Raw genomic sequence first — 27,448 nt, forward strand, 5'->3', positions numbered from 1 at the left:
TATGGCATTTCCTCCAGCCTGCTGATCGGCGTCTCTTAGGGCGATTGTCCCGTGCCCCATGTTCAGCACCTGTGTCCTTGGGTACATCTTTTGTTTCTAAACTGCTGACCTCCACCTTTAATCGCTTCAAGAACCCCCTCTGCTGCTTCTTGCATGGTGACCCTGTATTTCTCCCCTTGGTATTCAAAAGTCAGTGCGAACGGGAACCCACAGCGATATTGTATGCCTTTTTCTTGTAGCCACTGGGTCAGGAGGCGTTATTCCCGTCTCCTGGTTGAGGTCTGTGAGGAGAGATTCAAATTTGTCCCCTCTCGTCCTGGCTCTTTGAAGTATGTCCATCTTCTGTTTGAAGTAATGGCATTTTACTAGGACAGACCTAGGGCTGTTGGCTTCCTCTGTGGACTCATATCAAACAAGATCTTTTGGTCAGGAGGGTCCTCAAGAGTCCATTTACAAGAGATTTCACCCTTTGCTCAAAGGCGACAACGGGTTCAGCCTTCGGTTCCTTCATGCCCATGATTCTGATGTTGGACCTCCATTCCCGGTTTTCAAGGTCATCGATCTTCCAAGCTAGGTCCCTCTCCTTCTGCTCTAGTTCCTGTATGCAACCTTCTGTTCTCATTTCAATCAGGTCCACCAAAAGCAGGTTATTTCTGATCGATTCAAGCTTCTCTTCGACTTTATCGACTCGTCCTTACAGGTCTGGTATTACACCCGTTAGGGCCGCCTTTATTGATCACATCTCCAGAATAATTTGCATGTTTGCCTTCGTGGAACTCTCTTTACCATCCTCCGTTATAGGCTGGGCCTCAAATGTTTGAGCCATTGTGGCTTTGGCAGCGTCTCTCTGGAAGCTGTGCAGACGCCTGGCCGTGCCAGGGTCCAGCGTGCAGTAAATGATGGTGTCCGTCTTTGGTCTCTGCTGAATCATGTTCTGTGGGGGGGGCCCTGTGTGCCGTCAGCAATAGCATCTGCCAATGTATGTATCACCTTCCACCTGAGGAAGTGCGTCAGCGTGCGTATTGGGGTTGCAGGGGGGTTCTGCCAGTGTGTGGAATAAGGGTCTACAGGGTTTGTGCTGGTGTCTGGGCTCCCACTATCACAACAGAGCCTGCGGTGTCTGGGCTGTGTGGAGATGTAGTGGAGGACTGCATGTGTGCTGTTTTGGCCCGTTGGCCCCTGCTCATACACCAGCATGCTGTTACAGGCTGTTGAGCACCGCAGTAGCAGTGCGATCACTACACCCCACCCCCTCTTCCCCCCCGAGCTATCATGTTTCAGGTGGCGCTCCCCTCTGCCACTGTTTCCCCTGGAGTCTGACGGTCCCTGGAAGTCACTGGTAAACCACTGCAGCCTAGCTGTGCAAGGTCGAGGCTCGAGCCGGTGCTGCTTCAGCTGTTCAGCGGGCCACAGCAGGCACAGTGCGCCACAGTGCTGGAGCTCTTGCGCTCGTACTGCGCTCACTTTTTCAGGGTCTCTGCTTTTCGGCAGGCCGTAGCATTTTGTTGCGTGTTCTCTGGATTCCGTGCTCCAATTTCACTTAGACCTGGTGTGCCGCTTCAGTACACCATCCGATTGCCCCGTCTGCTTTTTAATAAGATTCATCTGCCATTGATGATTTTATTTTAGTCGACTGTCGGGCAAGGGAGGCAGTGGATTAGAAGTACATATTTTCTGCGCGGTCAGGTGGTCTCCCTTGTTCTACTTTTAAATAGTTTTGAACTGTTTGAAATCACCACCTGTTGAGGTGGATTTCTAGATTTCTAGAATAGGGCCTGGTGGACAGATTGTAGGAGCACCCCCTAGTTATAGTGAACAGGGGAACCCTGAGAGGTTAGTCAAATCCAATCAAGGTAGCAGAGGAGATCAGTCAAAACTATTCTCAGAAGAGTGTGAGTGGGGGCCGGGGGTCCACAATGAGTCCACACAGTGAAGCACACAATTCAATTTAGACAGGTAAGTAACAAAAATACAGTATAAGTCCAATCCCTATGTTGAATGGGGCCTTGTACTCAAAAGTCACAACGCTTTATCTTAGTAGAAGAGACTGATGTAGGAAGAGTTCTTGGGGTGACGAACATTTTTCCAGAAGACTTAACAATATTATAGGTAAGATTTTCCTATCCTTTAGAAAAGCCTTTGGTGCAACCGATCAAAAAGCGATGGGATAAACCAAAGTTTATTCTAAGAAGAACAGGGGCAGGTGAATGTGTTGAAATTACTTAACCCATTGACTCTGATTTTCCTTAGTGACTAGGAAGGTCAACTGGAAGTCGCTGGAGCATTGGATCCAGAAGCCGCGGTTGCAAGGTTTCTTCCTGTCGGTTCCAGGAGCAGAGTGCAACCCTTTGTGATAAAGAAATGCAGAAGGCACCAATGCGGACCTCTTCAGGATCCTTCACCAGACAGGTGCCTAAAGAGAAATCTTTCCTAACACTCACCACTCCCAGACTAGGGACAGGGGGAACTAATACACGCCTGGATGGGTTTCCTGTTCCAGTCAGTTTTACATCCCGGACAGCTAGTCAGCATGGCTGTGTTGAACACCTGACCTATGCTCAAGGGTGAAGTCAAACCCTTGGAGGCTAATGGACCACCTGAGCAACTTTGGATTCTCTCCCTTCGTGTTCATGTGCCACTTTAAGGGCCTACAGCCAGTTTACACAATGAAGTGAGTTCTATTGAGGGGTTACATGTCTTCATAGCGACGCATTTTATGTAGAATGCACATATATCAAAACCTTTGTAATGAAAAACCTAAAACATTTTTTGGAGGAGGGTACCCCCCCAAACTCCTGTTTCCCACCCCTAAAACTCCACCCCAACCTTTTCCCCACTAGTTTTAACCCTTTACCCCACCCCCACATACATTTTCTTTGTTTTTCTTTATAAAAGTTTGGTTATATGTGCATGTCTACATACAATTTACGTCATAAAGACTGTATACACTATAGAGGTAGGGTCTCGGCTACCAAAGTCTCCACACTATGGAAAAACCTTCCTTTTCCACAGTCACCACCCTGCGCTCTCTGTCCTTGAGCTGGTTACTAATAAAGCATGAAGAATGTTCACTGCCTTTGTCATTGAACTGTGAAAGGACTGTCTGAGGCCTCTGTCTACACTTTAAAATTTCTCTGGTAATCGGGTGCCCGGAGAACTTGGAAGGCCTTCTCACACTCCTGAGACCAAGAAACTTTCTTAGGTTTCTTTGGAGCAGTGAGGACAGTTAGAGGGGCAGCTATGGTTCCATAGGCTGCAATAACGTTTCTTTAATACGCAGTGAGGCTTAGGAAAGCTCTCACCTGGGTTTGGGTTGTGGGGGTTGCCCAGTCTTGTACACCCTGTGCTTTGCTGGGGAGAGGCTGACTCTTGCCCCCCTCAACCTCATGCCGAAGGTCAGTCTCTGAACCCTGATCATTCTGGCACTTGGTTGCCTTTATGGTTGATGGGCCTGCTGAAAAGCCTGCAGCACTATTTCCAGGTCTCTCACATGTTCCCCCGAAGTGGGGCTAAAAACATCGATATCATCCAGATAAGCCATGCAAAATTCATCCAGCCCGTTCAGAACATGGTTACCAAGAAGTGGCAGGTGCATTCTTCAAAGGGCATTGCCCTGAACTCGTAAAGTCCCTCAGGTGTTCACTTTCGCTTATGTCTGCTTTATACTTTCAAATGTGCTACTCCCCTTCGCTGGGCCACTCCGTTACTTAGTATCGCTGATCTCACAGCTGCCTTTTACTTCAATGTTCATTCACAGGTCTGCCGTTCTTCGTGTCTCATCCGCATGCATGCAGCCTTTACTTGTGATATAATGTTGCTATTTCATTCGTTTTAACACACACCTGTCTCTCAGGTCTCTTGCCGCTGTGAAAACTAGGCCTTTTCTCTCCCATTCAGGAATCTCTAACCTAGGTGTGTCTCACCTGTCTTGGCAACAATGTGCTTTTTGTGAGCTCCATTAATCCTGAATGTTGTTGTCTTGGCCTTGCCAAACTTGCCTGCCTCTCGCTGCTTGGCTGCCTACTCTTCATCCTCGCCAGTGTCTCCCACTCTCCCTTTCACCTCACTCCTCTCCCGCCAACCCTATGGTGCTCTCTGTCTCTCCTATCTTTTCTGACTGTTTCTCTATTGACTATCCTGCTCTCCTCTCTAAATCTGGTAGGAAGAAGTTTAAAAAGGACATCCTGGTCTCCGACCCAGGCCTCACTATCGCTGACACCTACACCAGTGCTTCCTCCAAGGAAACTCCCACTGACATCCTCTTTGTCGTGCCTTCGCCAGACCTATGGACCCTTCATATGGTCTCTGTGCTCTCACCTTTCGCCTCTTCTCCCATTAATGGTGGCACCCGTTGGGACGCCCTCCTGTCCTCCTTCCTCTCCTCCAAAGTCATCATTAATATGTACTCTAATGGGACCATCCTGGTCCAAGGCCCTCAGGCCAACCTGCACCTTTTTGATAGACGCTTCCTGCGCCTCATCAACTTCCTCTCTTCTCCTGCTTTTTCCCCCTCCCCTTTCCTTGGCTACCTTGCCTTCCCCCTCCCTCTCTGCCCCCTCTCGGTCTCCATCTACACCTCTGTAGGGCGTACCTCTGATCTGTACCCCTCCCTGGAAGTCCTTTAAGGAGGGAAACCTTCTCCACATTGCCACTCTTAACTCTCGCCTGCTGTCAAGCATTCCTCTGACATCTGCCGTCTTCTCGAAGAACTTGACCTTGATGTCCTCGATCCTACTGAGACATGGTTCACGGCCAGCTCTGTCACCAGCTTTGGCACGCTCCTACCCGATGGCTACAAGATTCTTTCCGCGCCGAGGCCCAACCGCTCTGGTGGGGGTGTAACCCTTATCTTCCCCGAGTGGATTCCTGCCTCTGTCACTCCTACGCTGGCCTACTCCTCTTTTGAATGCCTCGTCTGCAGGCTCTCTCTCTCCCCTAGCCATTCCCTTACTGTGGCTACTATCTATCGCCCACCTGGTCCGATTTCTCCCTTCCTCTGAGTGGCCGGACCTGTCCTACTCACTCCTTGCCTCTACCACTCAACTCCTCCTTCTTGGAGACTTCAACATCCACCTGGATGCCTCCTGCCCCCCCCCCCTCTGGACACTTTCGTGATCTCTGTGACTCTCTCACTCACTATTCTCCCCTCTGGCCTGCCTCATTCTGCAGAGCACACTCCCAATGCTCTGATCTCCTCAGACCTTCCCCTCTCTGCTCCTCTCTCCACTCCTCTCTCCTGGAGTGACCACTTTCTCCTGTCCTCCCACTCCACCCTCCCTACCCCTCAGTCCAAGCCTCCTCGATCACTGCCACCCATCTTCTCGGGCATCCAACCTATCCTATGAAGCGTGTCAGTTGAGGCTTTCGCCGCCACCTTCTCACCCCACCTTTGGCTGACTCTCACCCTGACACAGCCCTACCCTTGCCCCTACCCTTGCCCCTGTCATGAGAATCCGCCTGAAGCCCAAAGCCAAGTGTAATTCCTGGTATGACTCGGATCTCGTCTCCCTAAAACGCAAGTGTAGGGTAGCCGAGAGGAAATGGCGTGCTTCAAGTTCATCCTCTGACAAACTGGCCTGCTGCAAAGACAATACCAGCTCTCCGCCCTCACCAAGAAGAGCGCTCACATCCAGGCCCGCATGTCTGCGGCATCTAACAACTCGGCAGAACTCTTTAAAAGCTGCAAGGAACTTGTCAATCCTGCTGCAGTCTCTACCTCTCCTGTCCCTTCCCAGGCCCTCTGTGCGGCACTGGCTTCTTACTTAATTTCAAAAACTCAGGAAATCCTGTCCTCACTCTCCTCCTACCGCCTCCCTCGCCCTATTCCCTGCTCTTCCTCTGGCCCTTCTGCAGCCACACCCCCTCCCTCCTTCTCTGCCTTTCCCCTTTTCTCTGCTGACAAGGTTTCTAGACAAGTCCGATCTATGAAAGTCTTGTCGAAACAGGTTCACCCCTGTTCCTCCAGAACTATCAAGGACCACATCGACTCCCTGGCTCCTGCCCTGGCTGACTTCTGCAATCACTCCTTCGCCACTGGAGTCTTCCCATCCCCCCTTAAGCACTCCCTTGTGCACCCTCTTCTTAGAAAAACCCTCTTCTGACCCTCCTGCCCAGCTAACTATCTCCCAATCTCCATCACTCCCTTCCTAGGCAAGCTCCTGGAGAAACTGGCCGTCTCCCAGCTCAATCTCCACACTGAATCTGTTGGTTGTCTTCATGACCATCAGTCTGGCTTCAGAGCTGCCAGAAGCACGGAAACTGCTCTCCTGAACATCTGTGAAGACCTGCTCTCCAACCTTGACTCTTAATACTCTGTGCGCTCTCATCTGGCTCGATCTCTCTTCTGCCTTTGACACTGTCAACCATGCCATCCTGCTCAACCGTCTCCTTGATAACCTGGGTATCACTGGTCAGGCTCTGGCGTGGCTGACTTCTTTGCTCTCCAATCGATCCTCCCAGGATCTAACCTCTCTCCCTGGCTGCTCAACCAATACCTGGCACTCCTTGTCCACTGCATCACCACTCTGTGCCCCAACTTTCAGTGCTATGCGGATGATACCCAGCACATTTTCAGGCTACCCTCGGCTTCCTCCTCTCCTTCCCTCATCTCTGACTGTCTGCTATCGAAGGGTGGTGTGACGCCAATGACCTCTGCCTTAATGCCAGTAAGACTGAGATTCTACTCATCGGCACACCCACGCCCTCCTTCCCTGCAGCTCTCTAGCCGGCCTCTCTTGGCCCTCTTCCTGCTCCCACCTGCAAGGCTAAACACCTCAGGGTCATCTTCGACTCCACACTCTCCTTCTCTCCTCACATTTCTGACATCTCTAAGAAGTCACACTACCAGCTGCACCTCCTCAGATGTATTCTTCCTTTCCTCTCCTTCCCCCAGAAGCTCACTGTCTCCAGAGCCCTGGTTCTCTCTAAGCTGGACGACTGCAACAGCCTCTTTCTAAATCTGCCTGTTTCTACTCTCCGCCCTCTGCATCTCATCCAGAACAGGACTGCAAGACTTGTCCTTGGCCTCAAGCCCAGGGATCGTATCTCTCCAGGACTGAAATCTCTGAACTGGCTCCCAGTGGCTACGAGGATTAAGTTCAAAACCATCTGCATTGTCCACAAGGCCTTCAGGGGCCTGGGGCCGAAATACCTTAAACTCTCTCTTCCTAAATATCTTCCTTCTCGAGCTCTTCGCTCATCCGCCTCCAACTCCCTCAAGGTCAGCCGCTTCTCCAAGCAACGAGTTGGGGGTAGATCTCTCTCCGCGGCAGGGCCTCCCTCTGGAACAGCCTTCCTGCCTCCCTGAAACTTTAGGAGAACCATTTCCGGTTCCGGAAGCACCTCAAAACCTTCCTCTTTGCTTCTTCTTTCTCTCCCCTGCTAAATTCCTGACTGAAACTGCACTGGTTACAGGGCCACTCTCACTGATCTCGGGTCCAGGCCCAGCCATTGCCCACCGGTACTGCCTCCCTGGCAACCCCTGCACCTCGGGACTGTCTCTGTATCCCTACAGTCCCCCTCCCAGCACTTTGCACTTACCATGCACTTGTCACCAGCTGGCCCTTTATTTATCTTATTATTCTACTATCCCATGTACTGCACTTTCCCCTCTCCCTTGCCCCTCGCACTTTCCCTTCCCCCCCTTCCCATGCACTTGCGCGATCTGAATGACACCTGGCCTAGTAAGATTGTTGTCTGTCTTCCCTTTGTTCACCCTCCCTTGCCTTGTCGCACCTTCAAACACTTGTGTATAGGCGTGTTATAAATGCCATATCATATCATAACTCACTGGCTGTGTGCGCTTCTTTCTTGTTTTTCTATTTCCAATTCAAAAGTCAAGGTTTGTACCACAGGCATGGCCCCGCCTCCCCAACTCTGCCGTTATCCCGGGAGGGTCGCTAGCGTCCTTGGAACACAATGCAATCTTCACTTGTGCAATCTGGCCTTCTCCACGTGTCATTTGCGGTCTGTTTGTGGCAAAGACCTCCACTAGGGAACCCTTGCGGTTTTCGGCGTGATGCTCTTCTTTGCTCCGTTGCTCTGCTCCAGTAGGTATGCCTTCGTCCCAGAAGTTCTGCTCGTACTTGTGTTCCCCCTTGTCAATAGTGTCTTTAGGTGTTGCCTTTTTTTTATTTTATTTTTTTTATTTTGTGTTTATCAAATTTCTTTGATTTTACAAAAAGCTGCTCGGTCTGTGCAGGAGAGATCTTCGTCTTTTGTGTTGGGAGTGAGTTACTCTGCGGGTAAAAACGTTTGATTTACAGATGCGTGGAGGTTATCTTCTTTGAGGCATTTTGCCAAGGATAAGTCTATGATCTTTGCTGCTGCAATTGTCCAAGATGTTTTGTTTCCACTTATGAGTCGGTTCCACCAGACTTCTTCTTCTCGTAAAACAGAGGGCTTAGGAGCGGGAGTAAAAAAGCTTGCCTTAGGTCGATTGTTTTTGTGCAGGATATTAAAAGATGGCGTATTGTTTCGGTTTGTGTGGGATCTTTGCACAGTCTGCAAGTACTCACGTTGGACAGACCTCTCAACGCTCTAATTTCATTTGTTGGTAAGAGGTTTAGTCGTGCCCTTAAAAACAGTTGTCTTGTTGTTTTGTCAGGAAATCTTCTCACGATTAGTGGGTGATTGTTTAGTTTTTTTGTGTGTTGCGGCAAATGGGCAAGAAGTTTATTTGTTGTTGCTTTTTCTTGCGTGAGTATCCAGTCTTGTAGATCCATTTTCTTTTTGATTTTGTTGGGGGTGAGGAAAAGTTCTTCTTTGGTGAAACCGAGTTCTAGCAGAGTATTTTCCTTTTTTTTTCGCCCAGGCGGATAACGATTTGCAGTTTCCTCTTTGAATTTCTTGATTGATTAGTTTGTACTGACTTGGAGCGTCTAGCATGATTATTTTCCTGTATAGCAACATTTCATTTGCATCCACTGTCGCTTTCAATGAAGTTAGTCCTAGTTCTCTTCGGATTGCCGCTATCGCTGTTGATTTTGGGAATTGCATTACTTCTCGCCAAAAGTAGCCCTCCAACTTGTCCCAGATGGTTTTTGGGATTGTCAGGAAGGCTTCCCCACCATATGTGAGCGCTGGAACCACTTTGCCCTTGAAAAACTTTGAGATTGGGAGCAAAGAGAAGCGGCCAAATTTCCTGTCCATTGCTCGACCCTGAGCTGTTAGTTTTCTGGTCTTTTCCCAAAGATTGTGTTGCATTCTTACTTCGTTGCCTGAGCTGTCAATTAGTACTCCAAGATATTTGAACTCTTTTACCACTTCAATTTTGGTGTTCTCGAATGACCAGTGGAATGTTTTTTTTCTAGCAGTTGATTTCTCGAGGATCAGAATTTTAGTTTTCTCCTTGTTTATTTCGAGGTTGTTTTCTGAAATATAGTTTGCTAAGTTGTTTTGTTGGCGTTGCAGCCCAACAGGGGTTTGATCAAGGAGTACAATATCTGCCTAGAGAAGCCTTGGAGTTGGGATATCACCCAGTTTTGGTGCGAAGGTTCTGAGATCTTTACCGGAGTCTTTGTAATCCCCAATGAAAGCCGTAAAAAGTGCTGGAGCCAACGGGCATCCTTGCTTTACGCCTCTGCTGATTGTGATTTCTTTTGATAGAGTTCCAGCGTGGTTTAGTTTTACCCTCATTGATGTGTCTTGATGCAGTGCCTTTATAGGCTCTAGTAATTGGGGTGGGCATTTCCATTGTTCCAGTTTGGCCCATAGCCTGCTTCGGTCGATTTTGTCAAAGGCCTTTGTTAAGTCCACAAAGGCTATGAAGACCTTATGTTGCTGTGCTCGAGTTTTGTTCTTTATGATATTGAGTATCTGTCAGGACTGACTAGTTTCATAACAGGAAGAGTAACAAGATTAACATTGTGCCTTTAGAGCTGGCTGGGTTAGTTGTGCTTTTAGAACTGGCTGGTTTAGTAACAGGAAGAGTTTGTTCATAGAATTAACATTGTGCTTGCCCAAGTCAAGATGGAGTGAAAGAAACTTACTCTGATTGGTTAAAGAAACAATGATATGTTTGGTTGCCTGATTGGTGGAGAGGACAATGGGTTTGATTCTTGGGAGATGAGCAAGATTCTAAACTGCCTTTCATCCAGAGAAATTCAGTGGCTGGTTGTGTATTAGTTAAGCTCCTTAAGTAAGGCCTTTCCAGAGCTCAGAAAATCTACCAAAGTAAGAATATCGTTTGCTGATCCAATTTGAACAAGAAGTCATCAGGTGGGATCGTTCTTTTAAAGATTTTGAGATTGTTACAGTGAACTTTCATTTTCTTTTAAAACGAAAACTTAAAGAGTAAACAAGTTTCAAGTTCATTTGAGAAAAGAGACATTACAGTTAAAGTTATTATAAGGAAAACAAGCTTGAAGATTGTGCGTAGGATTTTAAAGTTGATTAACTGTGTGAAATGTTCTTCAAGACTGTTTAATGTGTGCGCGAGCTCGCAAGTTGTTGTTTGCGTGTTCTTTTTAAAGTGCGTGTACATTTTTCACGTGAAAGTCGTTTTCTGAGAAAGCGCGTGTGGTTTGCGATAGAGCGCGTGCCAAAAAGAATTGCGCGTGTGAATTTTAGCGCGTGTACATTTTTCACGTGAAAGTCGTTTCCTGAGAAAGCGCGTGTGGTTTGCGATAGAGCGCGTGCCAAAAAGAATTGCGCGTGTGAATTTTAGCGCGTGTACATTTTTCACGTGAAAGTCGTTTCCTGAGAAAGCGCGTGTGGTTTGCGATAGAGCGCATGCCAAAAAGAATTGCGCGTGTGAATTTTAGCACGTGTACATTTTTTCACGTGAAAGTCGTTTTCTGAGAAAGCGTGTGTCGGGCTGCGATAGAGCGTGAGTCCATTTTTATCAGCGCGTGTTATTTTTTATCGCGTTTACGTATTTTTTCACGCGCGCAGCTTTTTTAAGATAATCGCGTGTGTATTTTACACGCGAGGACAATTCTTCACGTCTTCTGATTTCACGTGTTTATCGCACACGCTAGTAAAGGAAGAAACTATACATTTTTTGTGTAAATATGTAAATAAGGAAAACAATTCACACGCAGAAAGAAAGCAGTATTCCAGGAAGTTAAAGAATATAATTTAAAGTAATCTATGCAAATAGAACTCAATGTTTTCAGAGAAAAACTGCAATTTATGTAAGCATTGAAAACTACATAAGATCAGAAGAACTTTGAAGTAAGAAGAATATCTAATTCTGAAAAGATGTTGCAAAGGCCATCACTTTAGGATTCTAAAGAGACTAGGTTGGCTTGAACTATTTGCACAATACAAGATATATTTACAAGATATTCCACAAAGGTTACTAACCTCTAAGTCTTTTACTGAGGTTTAAGAGGTAAAGAGTTTAGAATTTATTTAGCATAATTTAGAAAAGAAGTTTTCTTATTATATTAGTAACCAGGTGTATTTGTTTATCACAGATACCAGAGCCTACCAGACGGTTGAAGGGCAGCTGTGTCTCCGTTGTTATTTTCTCCAAATTCCCCTTTCCCTTTCTTGGGGTTTTCAGCTCAGCTTATATTTAAGGGTTGAGAGGTGAACTCGTGGTGAGGGTCTGTGGGGCCAGCATCAGCTCCTGTGGAATTCAGTCAAGCCGGACCCTGACAGGATGAAAGGCCCACGATAATATTTTCCACCTGAGCTGATATGGATCCCACAGAGGCACTAGCTAGTTCCATAAGGGACATGTTTTCAGAGTTAAGGGAGGAAATGAGGGCTGTGCGAAAAGAAAATCAGGAATTACAAGTCAAGTTTGAAGAGTTAAACTCCAAGGTTACCCGTAAGGGTGAAGAAATTTCTTTGGAGTCAAGAGATTCAGAGGATACTAGTAGAGAATTACCAGGGTTAATTAGAGAGGAATTGGGTGAAGGAACGAGTTCTCAAGAAAGACGCAGGGGAAGTTTGAATATACCTGTAGGTCCAGTCCCCTTAGCACCTCCAGAACGTTTTGGGAGAGAGGCCAAGAAATGCCAGATTTTCCTTACACAGTGTGAACTTCATTTCCTTTGTCGACCTGAAGCTTTTAACACAGATGCTTCTAAAATAGCTTTTATGCTGTCTTACCTCACTGGTGAGGCAGCAACTTGGTCAGTATTATTGGTTGGTCAAGAGAATCCAATACTAAAGAACTTGTTAGCTTTCAAGTTAGAATTTAAAAAGATGTTTGACAGACGCCAATTATCTCAAGAAGTAGATGGAGAACTACTAGAGTTAAAACAGGGAACCAAAGATTTAGTGTCTTACATCACACAGTTCAGATCTTTAGTATTAGAGAGCAATTGGCCAGAAGAGAAGCAATCCTCTTTATTTTATAGAGGTTTGAAGGAGGAATTGAAAGATGCATTATCTACAATTGTTAATAGACCCACTTCATGTGAGGATTTAATTAATCTGGTCATACAAATTGACTATAGATTAGGGGAACGCAAGGCTGAGCGTAGAAGAGGAGGAGTTGAGCAACCCAGAGTTTTCCCTAGAGTTGATAGAGGAAGATTAGAAATTGTAAATAAAGAATTGAGAACTGGGAACGCAGAGAGAGTAAATAAAGTGCGAGGTCCTTTAACTAAGGAGGAGAAGGATAGGCGAAGACAGAATAATTTATGTTTATATTGTGGGAAATCAGGACATTTTGTTGGAAATTGCCCTTGGTGTCCAAAACCTTCTGCATCTACTAACAGCTCCAGAAATCAGCAAGTGGCAAATACCATCCAAGCAGCAGTACCACATATTACATTGAATGTATCCTTGTATATTAAAGAGGAATTAAAGGGAAGTGGTCCAGTAGTAATAGATTCAGGAGCCACTGGTAACTTCATGGATTGGAATGTGGTTAAAGATATGAATGTGCCTTACGTTCTAAAAAATATACCATAGTATGTGAGAGCGGTGGATGGGTCTCAACTGACATCAGGTTTAATTACACATGAAACAATCCCATTGGAAATGGAAATTGGAGGACACTGGGAGGAAATTGTGTTTGAATTAATTGACACTCCACAGTTGAAAATAATTTTGGGAATGCCTTGGTTGACGTATCATAACCCTCAGATTGATTGGGGAAGAAGAGTGGTGAAATTGGATTCTGCTTTTTGTGTTACAAATTGTTGTAAAGAAGCAATTCAGGAAAATGTTTCTAGTGATAATTGTTCTGAAGTAGTGGAAGGTTTGGTGAATTTGGGAACTATAGTACATTCTATAGGGGCTGTAATGGGAGAATTATCAAAGTGTTACCATGATTTCAATGATGTGTTTAGTGAAAAGGAAGCTAATGAATTACCTCCTCATAGAGAGTATGACTGTAAAATTGATTTAGAACCAGGGGCCCACATTCCTTGCAGTCCCATCTATGCCTTAACAGAAAAAGAGAATCAACATTTGAAGGATTACATCCAAGAAAATTTGAATAAGGGTTTCATCAGGCACTCTCAATCGCCAGCAGCTTCTCCACTATTTTTTGTTCCCAAAAAGGAAGGCACTTTACGAACATGCATAGATTATAGAGCATTAAACAAGATAACAATTAAAAACAGATATCCGCTGCCTTTGATATCAGTAATGTTAGACCAGATTCAAGGAGCCTCAGTATTTAGCAAACTAGATCTTCGTGGTGCATATCATTTGGTGCGAGTTCGTCAGGTGATGAATGGAAGACAGCATTTAGAACAAAATTTGGTCTTTTCGAATATCAAGTAATGCCATTCGGATTGTGTAACGCTCCCGCAGCCTTTCAATTTTTTATAAATGAGGTATTAAGAGATTTTATTGACATCTTTGTAGTAGTATACATAGATGACATTCTCATTTATTCTAAGGATCTCATGCAACATGAAGAACATGTCAAGAAAGTGTTACAACGACTAAGGGAGAATAAACTATTTGCTAAGTTAGAAAAGAGCCAATTTCATACCAGAGAAGTGGAATTTCTAGGTTTTATGATTTCTCCCAAAGGTTTGGAAATGGATATGAAGAAAATTAAGGCAGTTGAACAGTGGCCAACTCCAACTTGTGTTAAAGATATCCAAAGCTTCCTGGGCTTTGCAAACTTTTTCAGGAGATTCATTAAAAATTTCTCTCAAACTGTTGCTCCTATCACCAAATTATTGAAGAAAGGAATGAAATTTGAGTGGAAAGATGAAGCGGATCAAGCTTTCAAAACATTGAAGAACTGTTTTACATCTGGACCGATCTTATTACACCCAGATCCTTCACAACCATTTTTTGTGGAGGCAGATGCTTCTAATGTTGCAATTGGAGCAGTGCTTTCTCAAAGGCATCCTGAAACTGGACAGTTGCATCCTGTGGCCTATCTATCTAAAAAATTGCTTCCAGCAGAAGTGAACTACACAATTACAGACAGAGAACTCCTGGCAATCAAGAAAGCATTTCAGGAATGGAGACATTATCTGTTGGGAGCAAGATTCACAGTAACCGTTTTAACCGATCATCGAAATCTTCTGTTTTTGAAATCTGCTCGAACACTATCACCTCGACAACTTAGGTGGTCACTTTTCTTTTCAGAATACGATTTTGTGATAACATTCAAGCCTGGGCGGTTAAACGGTAAAGCGGATGCTTTATCACGACAAGGATATTCGGGAGAAGTTGAAAATCAATTATTACCAGAACCAGTGATTGCAAAAGAAAAATTTATCCTAAGTGCTACACAGGAAGAGAATCAGCTTCTTAAAAAGATTCTAAAGGAATTACCAGAAGATGAAATTCAATCTTGGTTAGCGGAGGATTCTGGAAGACATTTAATTGAAGGATTTCCATGTGTTCATTCTAAAATTTACCTTCCAAGCAAGGAACTGCAAAAGGAAATTATGCAAGAATGTCATGAATCCAAGTTGGTAGGTCACCCTGGAATTCGTAAAACTATTGAACTGGTTGAGAGAAAGTTTTGGTGGAAAGAAATGAAAAAAGATATTGAAGACTATGTGAAAACATGTGAAGACTGTGCTCGAGTAAAGTCAGGAGGAGGAAAACCATCTGGGTTATTAAATCCATTACCAGTACCTCCTAGTCCTTGGTTTACAATCTCTATGGATTATATTGTAGATCTTCCCAAAGATCAAGGTTACACTACAGTATTAGTAGTTGTGGATTTACTAACTAAAGCTGGGCATTTCATTCCCATGAAAGGAGAGGCTTCTGCAAGTAATCTGGCAAAAAGTTTTTTGCAAGAAGTAGTACGATTACATGGTCTACCAACACATATTGTATCAGATCGAGGGTCCCAGTTCATTTCTAAGTTTTGGCGAGCTTTCTGTACAGAGTTGGGAATTGAGGTAAAGCTTTCTTCAGGTTATCACCCACAGACCAACGGCCAAACAGAGCGAGTAAATCAAGAATTGGAAAAATATATTAGAGCTTTTTAGCAAGAAAGAGGAAGTTGGGTAGATCTTCTTTGGCTAGCAGAGTTTAGCTATAACAATTCTGTCAAGGATTCTACTAAGTATTCTCCATTTTTTAGCAACTATGGTTTCCATCCACGATTTTTGAAAGAAGTGTTACCATCTGAGTATTCAAATCCAGAGGTTGAGCAGCGATTGACTTGTATTAGGGATGATTTAGTGAAAGCTAAAGAAACCTTAGAAAAAAGTAAGCTAAGATTTAAAACATTTGCTGATAAGAAACGTCGTAAAGCACCACATTATCAGGTGGGTCAAAAAGTTTGGTTGTCCACAAAAAACTTACGTTTAAAGGGAAGAACTAAATTTAGTCCGAGATTTATTGGTCCATTTGAAATAGAAAGAATAATAAATCCCGTAGCAATCAAACTGAAATTACCCGCAAGTATCAAAAGTCACCCTACATTTCATGTTAGCTTAGTGAAACCTTGTGTGTCAGGAACTAGATTAGGAAAACCACCACCAGCAGTTTACACAGAGGACAATGACGAAGAGTTTGAAGTTAAGAAAATCTTAGATTCCAAGATTGTTAGAGGTACCTTACAATATCTTATTGACTGGAAGGGATACGGTCCTGAAGAAAGATCTTGGGAGGATCAAGTAGATGTACATGCCCCTCAATTGATAAAACAGTTTCACAAGAGTTTCCCTGCTAAACCAGGCCCTGGGACAGGGCTTTGAAGAGGGGGGTACTGTCAGGACTGACTAGTTTCATAACAGGAAGAGTAACAAGATTAACATTGTGCCTTTAGAGCTGGCTGGGTTAGTTGTGCTTTTAGAACTGGCTGGTTTAGTAACAGGAAGAGTTTGTTCATAGAATTAACATTGAGCTTGCTCAAGTCAAGATGGAGTGAAAGAAACTTACTCTGATTGGTTAAAGAAACAATGATATGTTTGGTTGCCTGATTGGTGGAGAGGACAATGGGTTTGATTCTTGGGAGATGAGCAAGATTCTAAACTGCCTTTCATCCAGAGAAATTCAGTGGCTGGTTGTGTATTAGTTAAGCTCCTTAAGTAAGGCCTTTCCAGAGCTCAGAAAATCTACCAAAGTAAGAATATCGTTTGCTGATCCTATTTGAACAAGAAGTCATCAGGTGGGATCGTTCTTTTAAAGATTTTGAGATTGTTACAGTGAACTTTCATTTTCTTTTATAAGAAAACTTAAAGAGTAAACAAGTTTCAAGTTCATTTGAGAAAAGAGACATTACAGTTAAAGTTATTATAAGGAAAACAAGCTTGAAGATTGTGCGTAGGATTTTAAAGTTGATTAACTGTGTGAAATGTTCTTTAAGACTGTTTAATGTGTGCGCGAGCTCGCAAGTTGTCGTTTGCGTGTTCTTTTTAAAGTGCGTGTACATTTTTCACGTGAAAGTCGTTTTCTGAGAAAGCGCGTGTGGTTTGCGATAGAGCGCGTGCCAAAAAGAATTGCGCGTGTGAATTTTAGCGCGTGTACATTTTTCACGTGAAAGTCGTTTCCTGAGAAAGCGCGTGTGATTTGCGATAGAGCGCGTGCCAAAAAGAATTGCGCGCGTGAATTTTAGCGCGTGTACATTTTTTCACGTGAAAGTCGTTTTCTGAGAAAGCGCGTGTCGGGCTGCGATAGAGCGCGAGTCCATTTTTATCAGCGCGTGTTATTTTTTATCGTGTTTACGTATTTTTTCACGCGCGTGGGTTTTTTAAGATAATCGCGTGTGTATTTTACACGCGAGGACAATTCTTCACGTCTTCTGATTTCACGTGTTTATCGCACACGCTAGTAAAGGAAGAAACTATACATTTTTTGTGTAAATATGTAAATATGGAAAACAATTCACACGCAGAAAGAAAGCAGTATTCCAGGAAGTTAAAGAATATAATTTAAAGTAATCTATGCAAATAGAACTCAATGTTTTCAGAGAAAAACTGCAATTTATGTAAGCATTGAAAACTACATAAGATCAGAAGAACTTTGAAGTAAGAAGAATATCTAATTCTGAAAAGATGTTGCAAAGGCCATCACTTTAGGATTCTAAAGAGACTAGGTTGGCTTGAACTATTTGCACAATACAAGATATATTTACAAGATATTCCACAAAGGTTACTAACCTCTAAGTCTTTTACTGAGGTTTAAGAGGTAAAGAGTTTAGAATTTATTTAGCATAATTTAGAAAAGAAGTTTTCTTATTATATTAGTAACCAGGTGTATTTGTTTATCACAGATACCAGAGCCTACCAGACGGTTGAAGGGCAGCTGTGTCTCCGTTGTTATTTTCTCCAAATTCCCCTTTCTTGGGGTTTTCAGCTCAGCTTATATTTAAGGGTTGAGAGGTGAACTCCTGGTGAGGGTCTGTGGGGCCAGCATCAGCTCCTGTGGAATTCAGTCAAGCCGGACCCTGACAGTATCATGATGTTTACTTGTGTACCAGTGTTCTTCGTAAAGCCTGATTGGAGGGGATCCCAGCTGGGTGAGGTTGAAGCCCACCTTTGGAAGCCTTTTAGCAACAGTGAGCCAAAGATTTTCCCGATGGTATCTAATAGTGCTATTGGGCGGTAGTTAGTGGGATCAGTTTAGTCACCCTTTTTGAAGATCGGGACTACCGTGGCCTTTGTCCATGAGCGGGGTATCAATTTTGAGGTTGTTACCGTTTCGAAAACAAGGCTTATAAACTCGGCCCATTCTTTTGGGTTGTTTTTTAAGTCTACATTTGTTATTCCATCTAGTCCGGGCGCACGACTAGGCTTTAGTTTGCGGATTGCATCTTCTATATCTTCAATGTCGGAGATGTCTTCCCAATTTGAATTGTCGTTTGCGGTGTTTAGTCCGTTGGGGTTTTGGAATAGGGTGGAAAAGTGGGTCGTCCATCTTTCTTCACTCACTGTGTTGGCTAGGTTGTTGGCCTGGTTGCTGTCTATCTTTTTTATGAGTGACCAGAAATCTCTGGAGTTTCTTCCCATTACCTTTTTGAGCATTTCTTCTGAGTCTTGTTGGTATAGTAGAATGCGGTAAGATTTTAACCAAGCTTTATATTTTGCTGTTTCTTCTCTTAGTTTTTTTTCCATAAGTATCGATCTTGATTTTGCTGCAAGGCGTTTTAGTTTCCTTAGTGCACGGCGCTTGAGTACCAATAGTTTATCGTACTTATGATGTCTTTGGGGGTTGTCTTTTTTTCTTACCCGTTGTGGGGTTTGTCTGGTATTGAATTAACAGGGGTTGGTTGTCTGGTTCACTTTTACACCGGTTAGGCTCTTTGGCAAGTTTCTTTTTGTAGTTTTGTGCCAGATCTTTTATCTTTTCAGCGTTCAGTCTTAGGCGGTTGCCTTGGGTTGTTACTTCCACTTCTTGCGACATTACGTGTTTGACTGGGCGTTGTGTGGTACATGATATTAGAAGGATGTTATGATCGCTTTCCTCTGTGCATAGGACCTCAAATGAGGTTAAGAGTTCTAACATACCTTCTGAAGCGAATATATAGTCGATTGTTCCCGCTTGAGATGCTCTTTCCCAAGTTGGAATTAGGGGGTTTGTTGTTCACAGCAATGCCGTGTTGTGGAGGTTTCTGGAGTCTGTTAATTTTAGCAATTTTTTGCCTCCTGAGTCTCCTCTTGTCTCGCTGTTGGGTGCTGTTGGGTAAGAGCTTTTATGGGGACATTTAGCGTTCAGGTCTCCGCAGATAATTAATTCAGTGGTTTCGGAGTTGATAGATTGTTCTGTGAGGAAGATAGCTCTTTGTCTATTTCCAGACCGCTTCCTGTTCGAACTGCGATCAGGAGGCCTCCAGATGGACGGCCTGTTTTTCCTCTTACGGCTTTTGAGGTTGTCAGTTCGTAGCCGTCTAAAGCTGGTGAGGTTGTCAGCCAGGTTTCTTGTAGTGCTAGAATGTCGAAGTCTCCTAGATTAGTTTTTCCTGTTTTCATCAGGTATTTGAATCCTCAGGTGTTCCACGATGCCATTTTCAAAGTTGTTGTCGTTGAGAGCAGGTTTGTTGTTTTTCCTAAGGGTGAATCTTTCTCTGCTCTCGTTGGTCGTTGCTATTTAGTAGGCCTGTTTGGGGTTGTTTTAGGAAACCAGGACCATAGCTGTTTTATTGGTCCAAGGGAGAGTCCGGTTGTCCTTTTCTGTTTTGTCTTTAAGGTTGATTCTTGATGTTGGGAGCTTTTCTGCTGTCGTTTCGTTGCCAGCGTCGTTGTTTATCTTTCTGGGTTCTCTCTGTTTCAGTTGATGGGGTATTTCTTTCTCGCCTTCTCGACTGGTTTTCAGCGTTGGATGACAGGTTTTTTGCGGGGTGTTTCCGGTGGTGTTATCACCTTTTCTGTTCGCTCAGAGGCGGTGCGACTGGAAGTTGTCCGGGCTGGACTGGATCTGCTGGTTGAGTGTTTGGTTGTCGGTCCAGTATTCCGTCAGGAGATAGCCTATTTGTCGTAGATCTGTGTCGGTTTCTTTAGACTGGGTGATTCTTGCATGGTGTTGCCTTTTATTCGTGTGAGGAGAGCTAACTGGTATCATCAGGTGTATGCACTTAGTGTAAAGTGCCTGACCTGATTACCAGGACATGTCCAGTACGATGTGAGAGAGTAAGTCTGGTTACTCTGTCACCCTCTTCTTCGGCCCAGTGTTTGTGTAAAAAGGGGCCACAGGAGGGGCGGGGGGAGTAGGGACTTCAGATAATCCTACAAAATCAGATGCGGTAGATGAACAACGAAAGGGGGGAATACCCGGCTCACTATCGGCTGTCTCACCCCCACTCTCTGAATACCCCTCACCCATGTGATTCTCCCGCACTGGTCCACCCCCAGGGTCTGGATCTAAAGGCGATGGCCGTGCCCTGGCCACCTGAGAGAGAGATCCCCGGGAACTAGCGGGTGAGACACCCTCTGGTTTCTCACAACACATATATCTGTAAACTGGTGCGGTTTGGGGTTATATAGCTCTCTTGAATTTGGTATGCTTAATGCATTTGTATATTTTTGTACCCCTGTGGTGATTATTTGCCTGCTCTGTGCTTGGATACCCCCATATCCCCTGAAGTCTGCCTTGCTGTTCAGTGTATGTGGCCTCTCAGAGCTCTTTGACGTGGCTGGCTCTGGAATCCCTCTTAGCAATATAAAAAGAATAATTTATATAGAGCTTTATGCAGATTCCACTTATTAGTGCTATATTAATCAACGTCACAATGGGTACCCACGCATCGGCTTGTGGGGGGGGTTAGGGACTGAGTCTCCAGGACGGGGTATCGGGCCCATGTTCCATGACATTGTCTTGTTTGCAAGTGCAAGTCAAGCACGCTGTGCTTTAGCTCTGCCCGACATAAGGAGCAGCATCTCAGTCTCTGTAGGTTTGCTTTTTTCTTCTCAGAGGAAATGGTACCCATCAGATCCAATGTTACCCACAAGGTACTTCCCTTGCTTTCCTCTGACCTGGCCCCCTGCTTTCTCTCCTTGCCTACTATAGATGCTCTGTCTCTCCCCTAAACTGAGCGTGTTTAGGTTGCCGCCGTGCAGAGAAGTGGGTCATTGTTTCTTGTTCTCCCTTCCTGATTTGGCTGATGTCTGGTTCTGTGTTTTGTGGTGGTTGTGTGAGCATGGGCACAGGCCCTTGATTTCTCCTCTTTGTTATGGTAGTTCCAGGGGGTGGGATGGGCTCTTCCTTACATGGGTATATCTCTATCGGGACATGCATGGCTGCCCCCCTTGCCCTGTGTGTTCGTCTCTGCTCTAGAACTCTGCAGCAGTCAATCCCCCCTCCTGTCTGTCCAGCTGTGAGGCTCTGCAACTACCAATCTTGTTCTTCTGCAGAGCCTCTCCTTAAGCGGTACAATCAGGGGTCCGGCGTGGACATGGCACACTAAACCTGCTCACAAAATGTACCCCACTTCTGGCCAGGGTTCATGCAGTATCCGGGATGGTCGTCACAGGGATTGGCTAGAGCGGAGTGGGACCTGGGAGTGGGTGAAGACAGTGGCTACATCTTTAGAGCTTAGGCTGTAAAGCCCTGTTAAGGTTTTAGAGCTACTGCTTCGTAACGACTACCACAATGGCGTCCCATCTGTGTCATGCACAGAGGTAGAGTGCAGGAAGTCAAAGCAATTTAATAGATGAAGTACAAGGTGGGATTCCTAAAATCGACACATTTTGGCAATAAATATCTCTGCTAATGTCCCAAGGGGGGCTTAACTGAAGAATTACTGTTAGGTGGGGACAAGGCACATGGCTACACTAATGACCAATGACCATAGCATTGTGAGAGACAATATAATGACATTACGTGTTCACCTTTAAATACATGTGGTTGGGACATGTACATGGGTAGCCTAAGATCGATGGCATGGTGTGTATGAAGCTGTGGTGTATCTGTATGTGGCTGGGCCAAGCCGGAGTCCAGCAGGAATATTTAGTTGGGCTAAGGGCAGATCTCAAGGTGTACGTAACATATCAGTGGAGGGCTGGGAATATATATATACATGGCTGAGCAAAGGGGAGGTAAGAATGCGTCCGTACCTCGGCTCAGGTGGGGGCAGAAAGTATACGAGACTGGGACCGGGGGGGGCATGCAGAAAGTGTATGTTGATAATGGGTAGGAGGTGTATTTGCTTTGAGTATCTGTGGCTGGTCTAAGTTTGAAGGTAGGAGAGTATACTGTTGGATGGCAGGATAAACAATAAAATGCATGTTGTGAGGCCAAGAGAGCAGTTTTAAGGGTGTGGCGTGTTGACGTGCACTGCTATGGATAGGAGGCAGAGGGTAAAATGTCTTGTCCTTTGAATTTATCTTTTGGGCCTTGGGGGAAGGTGTAGATGGATTGCTTCAAGGGGCCTGCCGTATTGTATGTAGCTATGAAGTGTGGGAGAGCAGGTGTTATCCTGCACTTCGGGACTAAGAGTCGGGCAGGGGTGTCTAGTGTGATGGTGATTGTGTGTGTGTGAGGGCCTGCTGGGGTGGAGGACAGGGAAAGGCAGCACTTAGAGCAAAGGCTATGTCATTATACCTATCAAGTAAGGAGTTTATTCTTTCAACAGCAAAATGTAATTCTACAAATCAAGATAACAGTATGTCCAACCCCCAAGTCCACATGTCTTAGGGTTCCCAAATCAGAATAGAAGATTAGGGGAAGCTGGACTGAAGGAGGCAGGGAAGCGATGAAGACACTTGGAAGATTTCCGGCAGATCCTCAAACATCCAGAGACTAGTGCAGAATGACCAAAGAAGGTAAGCTGGACTTCTAGCAGGGTAAACTGCCTTGGGGAAGGGTGGTCTGTCCCAATCCAGGTTCTGAAGGTCACACCTCCAGATGGTATTGGGTTAAGAGAGTCCTTGCAGCCTAGTATTATGCCAGTGCTCTTTACTAGTTCCATGGGTTAGTGAAGCTGTTGCCAGTCCACGGAGATGAGTGATGGTTCAAGTTGCAGCAGGGCTCCCATGCATCTGCTTGTGGGTGGGATGTGACCGAATCCCAAGGCTGGGAGGAGATGCAGGGGCTGGCACAGGGGTCAGCCTGGGGACCTCCTGAGAATCAGCACTTGACTATGCACTCTGAGATGGGCTATTGATGATCCAGGGCAGCGGGTAGGGGACCCATGACCAGCTGGCTTTGCAGAGATGAGCACCTTTACTTTAAATGAACTTGAGGTGCTGGTGCTCTGTTCTTCACTTGGGGAGGGCCACCTGACCAGTGCCCGGGGTGGAAGGTCTTGGAAGTGTGCCCGGCCTTTCCTCTTAGTCGGCGTTCACTTAAAGCTTGAGCCTTAATCCCAGAACTTCTCCCATCAGCCATAGCCAGGATCTAGATCCGGTCTCAGCTGGACTTTATGGTGTGTAGTCATAATGTCGAAAAAAGAATGTCGAATTACAAAAATGTCGATTTTTTTATTTGTCTTTTTTGGGTTCCGGGGGTAAAACAAAAAAAAAATACAAAAAAGGGGATTTGGGGGGGAACCCCCCCATTTCGAACAAAAAGCAACAAAAAAAAAGAAATTCGAAAAAAAAATATTTCGACTTTATTTTTTAGACATTTTGACTTTCGACATTATGACATTCGACTTTATGACTATAAACCGGACTTTTTTCTCTATCGAGCCTATTCCACGGTTTAGACCAGGAAGGCCTGGGGGGGGGCTTTCCTTGTGTCCACGATTACACAAAAAGGGGTCACTGAACACAGTGTGGTGTCTTTGATATGTTTTTTACGAGAGCACTGGGTCTGGGGCACATTTCTAACAGAAAGGGTGGTGTATGTGTTTGCAATAGGTCTGCCCCAACTTCCATCCTATGCTTCAGGAAGGACCCGAAGACCATATTCATTTAAATAATATCTTGCCAATCGCTCCACTCAACCCTACTTCTGCTCATCCGCTCCTTCCTGCCTCCCCTGCTCCACTTCCCCCACTACACCTGCATCCCTTGAGTGCATCCACCTGTGTGCAGTGCTTTCTTGCTTCCCTGAATCCTGTATAAATCCCATACATGCATAGCACATACGTCTGTCAGTTGTCATTGTTTGTGATCGCAAAGCTTGCACGGTCCTTGTGTTTGCGGTTGCAGATGCATTGGTTGTATCCGTTGCACAGTGTTCTCAATCCTTCGCTCCCTTCATGGGATGTCCCTTATTGTTTTATTTTTCTTGTAGATGGAGCAGCAAGGGGACAAGATGGAGAGCACACGTGAACGATTCCAGTCTGCAGTGGAGGAGAACAAGCAGCTGAACATGAGGCTTGAGGAGTTGGAGAGGTGAGGTGTATGCAGTGGAGAGGTGGGGGGGTATGCAGTGGAGGTGGCGGAGAGGTCAGGGGGAGTATGCTGTGTAGGCGGAGAGGTGGGGGTATGATGAGGAGCTGCAGTGTTGAGGGGTCTGATAAGATGGAGTGTTAAGTGCTCTCATGAGGAGTTGAGAGGTGAGGGGTATGATGAAGAAATGAGGGGTACAGCGAGAAGCTGGAGAGACGGGTTTCTTATGATGCTAAAGCCATCACACATTTTCTGTATATTTACGGCCTTTAATACAGTGGACTACATCCTCCTTATGCACCGCCAAAACATGTGCCCAACTTCTCACCTCCTACACAAAGGTGGCTCAAGACCTGTTTGACTGAATGAAGCCAGAATGTATGACTAGGAAACCTATTTTCAAAATCCAATAATGTGGAGTTACCTCGGAGCTTTCCATCCATCCGCTGACCAACCCTGACCCCAACACTCCCAACTACACAATTCAAAATGTATGTCACGCCACCTTTACCTGCAATGCAAACATCAACTCCTTGTCCATTCCTTTGACAATGATAAGCAAATCTACCCAAGGGTCACGGGTCAACCAGATCATTTTGCAATTGTATCAAAGAGAAGTGGATGGTGCTTAAGATGGATTTCCAAAATCAGCCCTGCAGTGGATTTTGGGGCCCAGCCTATTATGGTGAACAGGAACGACACTAAAGTAGCCAACCCCAATGAAGGCAAGGTAGCAGAGCGGCAATGGTCATTCTCATTGGGAGGTGGGGGTGTAGGGCTACAGTGGGCCGCACAACACTTTACATTAAAGATAGTCGAGCAACATTTGTGCACAGTTATCAGCAGTACATTCAATCTGTACATGTGGTAAAGTCATTGAGAAGCTAGAAACTATATATAGGGTCTAATAGGTCTAATAAACATACTTTGCAAAAAATCCAAACCTTACAGAATAACGCCCTTAGAGTTGCACTAGGAATATCAAAAAGAGAGCATATCTCACACATCAGAAGACAATCTAATTGGCTCTCTACAGCAGACTAAATCAAACTTAACAGTATCGCTAACATTCAAAAGTATTAACGATTTAGCCCCCAAAAACCTGACAGAAAGGTTCAAAAGAAGAACGTCCATTAGACCCACTAGAGAAGCATATACTAACCAGCTAGTTGTGCCCCCATTCAAACTGAGCACTGCCGGAAGGAACAGCTTCCCTGTCAAAGCAGCCCAGTGATGGAATTCTCTCCCAACTTCACTAAGGTCTGAACAATCTTATTCACACTTCAGACTTGACTGCATCAAATGGCTCAACGATAACTACCTGTAACTGACTGACATCAGGACTACTGTATCGACCAATCTGTAACTGAACGTTTACTAACATGGTCCCCTACTAGCTTATTCCACCTTGCCTTTGTGTATACATATCTATGTACAAATATCTGTGAATATAACCCTGCATATTGCCCTGTGTACAAACCTTGTAGGGTAACTATGCTTCTTGCTGTCAATGTATTTTGTATTTACTTGATATGTGTAGCTGTAACTTGTAAGCTTAGAATATCCTTGCATTTGCGCCCGGATACCTTCGGGTCTGGCGCGCGCTATAAATAAACAAACAAACACCCTTACTCCAATTTTCCCAAAGATCACTTCGGGGGGTCATGAATTAATTGGGGCCACATAACTGTTTGGTCCGATCGAGGGAGGCCCAGGGGTTGCGGGTGCAGAGATGGTTTTTGGGTGCAGGATTTCATTTTGGTTGGTCACGGTGCCTGTTTTACGGTGTCATAAAGGAAGAAGACCTCTTGGAGCAGGTGATCTCAGAAGGACCTCCAGAGAGCAAAGAAGACTGGATTCAACGGGGGTCACCACTGTCAGGCAGGCGATCTTCGGTTGCCGAACAAAGGAGCAGGCCCTGCACGACTTTCGTTGGGGCTAGATGGCTGGAAATGCAGGAGCAGGCATCTTAAGCACAAGTTGAGGATGCTCTAAGTTCCAAAGATGTACCCAGAACGGCAACAGCTGCAGCGAGCTAGCACATGAAAGAGCTGGTCAGTCCACTGGGTAGTCCAGGAACACTTTCGAAGGCTTAGCAGGCATGGATCCCTGAGCAGGGGTTGAGACTGATTATTCTCACTGATTCAGGGGTCGAAGCAAAGGCATTTCTTAAGATCAGGACAGAGGAGACTGCTTGGCTGCAAGCAGTGAAGGTCAGCTGCAGGGGTTGTCCTTGAGTCTTCAGTGGGCTACACTTCTTCATAGGGTTCTTAGCTCCAGTGAAGCTCTGTTGGTTGGCTTCAGGAATCCTTTTGTTATCCAGGATTTGGACTAGTCGCCACCAGGTCCACCAGTAGTAAGGATCTGCACCATTTAAACTGGCATTGGCTGTCCATTCGTGGACAGCCACTGGCCAAACATTCTGCCAAGCAACAGACACACAGGGGCACTGATGTGGACTGGGACCAGGCAATCCCACCCCTCACATCTGGCCACACACACACACACACCAACCGCATGGTAAATGTAGGGGAGGCATGCTATCACAAGTAGAGACTGACCCAATGGGTACAATTTGTAAAGCCTTTATTTAAAAGGTTGGGATTGGAAAAACTCCTATTCGAATGGATTGTGTCCTCCCACGTATTCCTCATCTTAAATATATATCCTTACCTTCAGTTCCACTTCGGAAAATGTTTCCTCTCTCTAGCAGGGGGCGCTCCACTCGAGGCGACGGCGTCGATGCCCCTCGGCGGCATCCGTTGAGCACCGACGTCATCTGTTGTATAAAAGCCTAGAGCGCGCCTGTTGGCCTCAGTTCCATTTTTTCCGTTAGCTTCGCTTCAATCGAGATAAACAGCGCTTCAGTTATAACTAATTATGTCGCCTTCTTCAAACCAGTCCACACCGAAAACGGGTTTTAAGAAATACCAAAGGTGTGGGAGAAAAATTTTGCTGACCGACCCTCATCGTAATTGCCTCTGTGCCTCGGTTCCGACCATCGAAACGATGACTGCGGTTCTTATCAGTCAATGACCCATAAGGCCTTGAAAGAAAGAAGAGGTAAACTGGCGGTGGGGGAGGAATCCTCAAAGTTTTCTTCGAGAGGAAGAAAGACTCGGCTGAGTCTTCGGCAAAACGCCATAAAAAATCCAGATCGAGGAGTAGAGCGAGAAAGTCCTCTTCTTCTTCTTCGTCCAAAAAAGCGAAGAAAAGACGACACCAGTCTCCCTCTTCCTACATCGGAGGAAGTTTTTAAGTGTCCAACAATGCATGACTTCCCCTTAAAAAGTGGGAAGCATTTAGAGCATCGATGATGAACATTTTTGAGAATGCGGCCT

General features: G+C 45.2%; 1 protein-coding gene across 2 annotated transcripts in view; it reads left to right on the forward strand.

The window, feature by feature from the left end:
- ODF2 (outer dense fiber of sperm tails 2) overlaps positions 1–27,448 on the forward strand; it is a 1,029,707-nt gene that overhangs the window by 898,391 nt on the left and 103,868 nt on the right. For both annotated transcript variants that reach the window (XM_069609164.1, XM_069609165.1), the window contains one exon: positions 24,010–24,110. In XM_069609164.1, coding sequence (XP_069465265.1) covers positions 24,010–24,110 — 101 coding nt within the window. The remainder of the gene's footprint in view (positions 1–24,009; positions 24,111–27,448) is intronic.

This window comes from Ambystoma mexicanum, chromosome 8 (assembly GCF_040938575.1).
Source record: "Ambystoma mexicanum isolate Mex_15411 chromosome 8, UKY_AmexF1_1, whole genome shotgun sequence".
NCBI lineage: Eukaryota > Metazoa > Chordata > Amphibia > Caudata > Ambystomatidae > Ambystoma > Ambystoma mexicanum.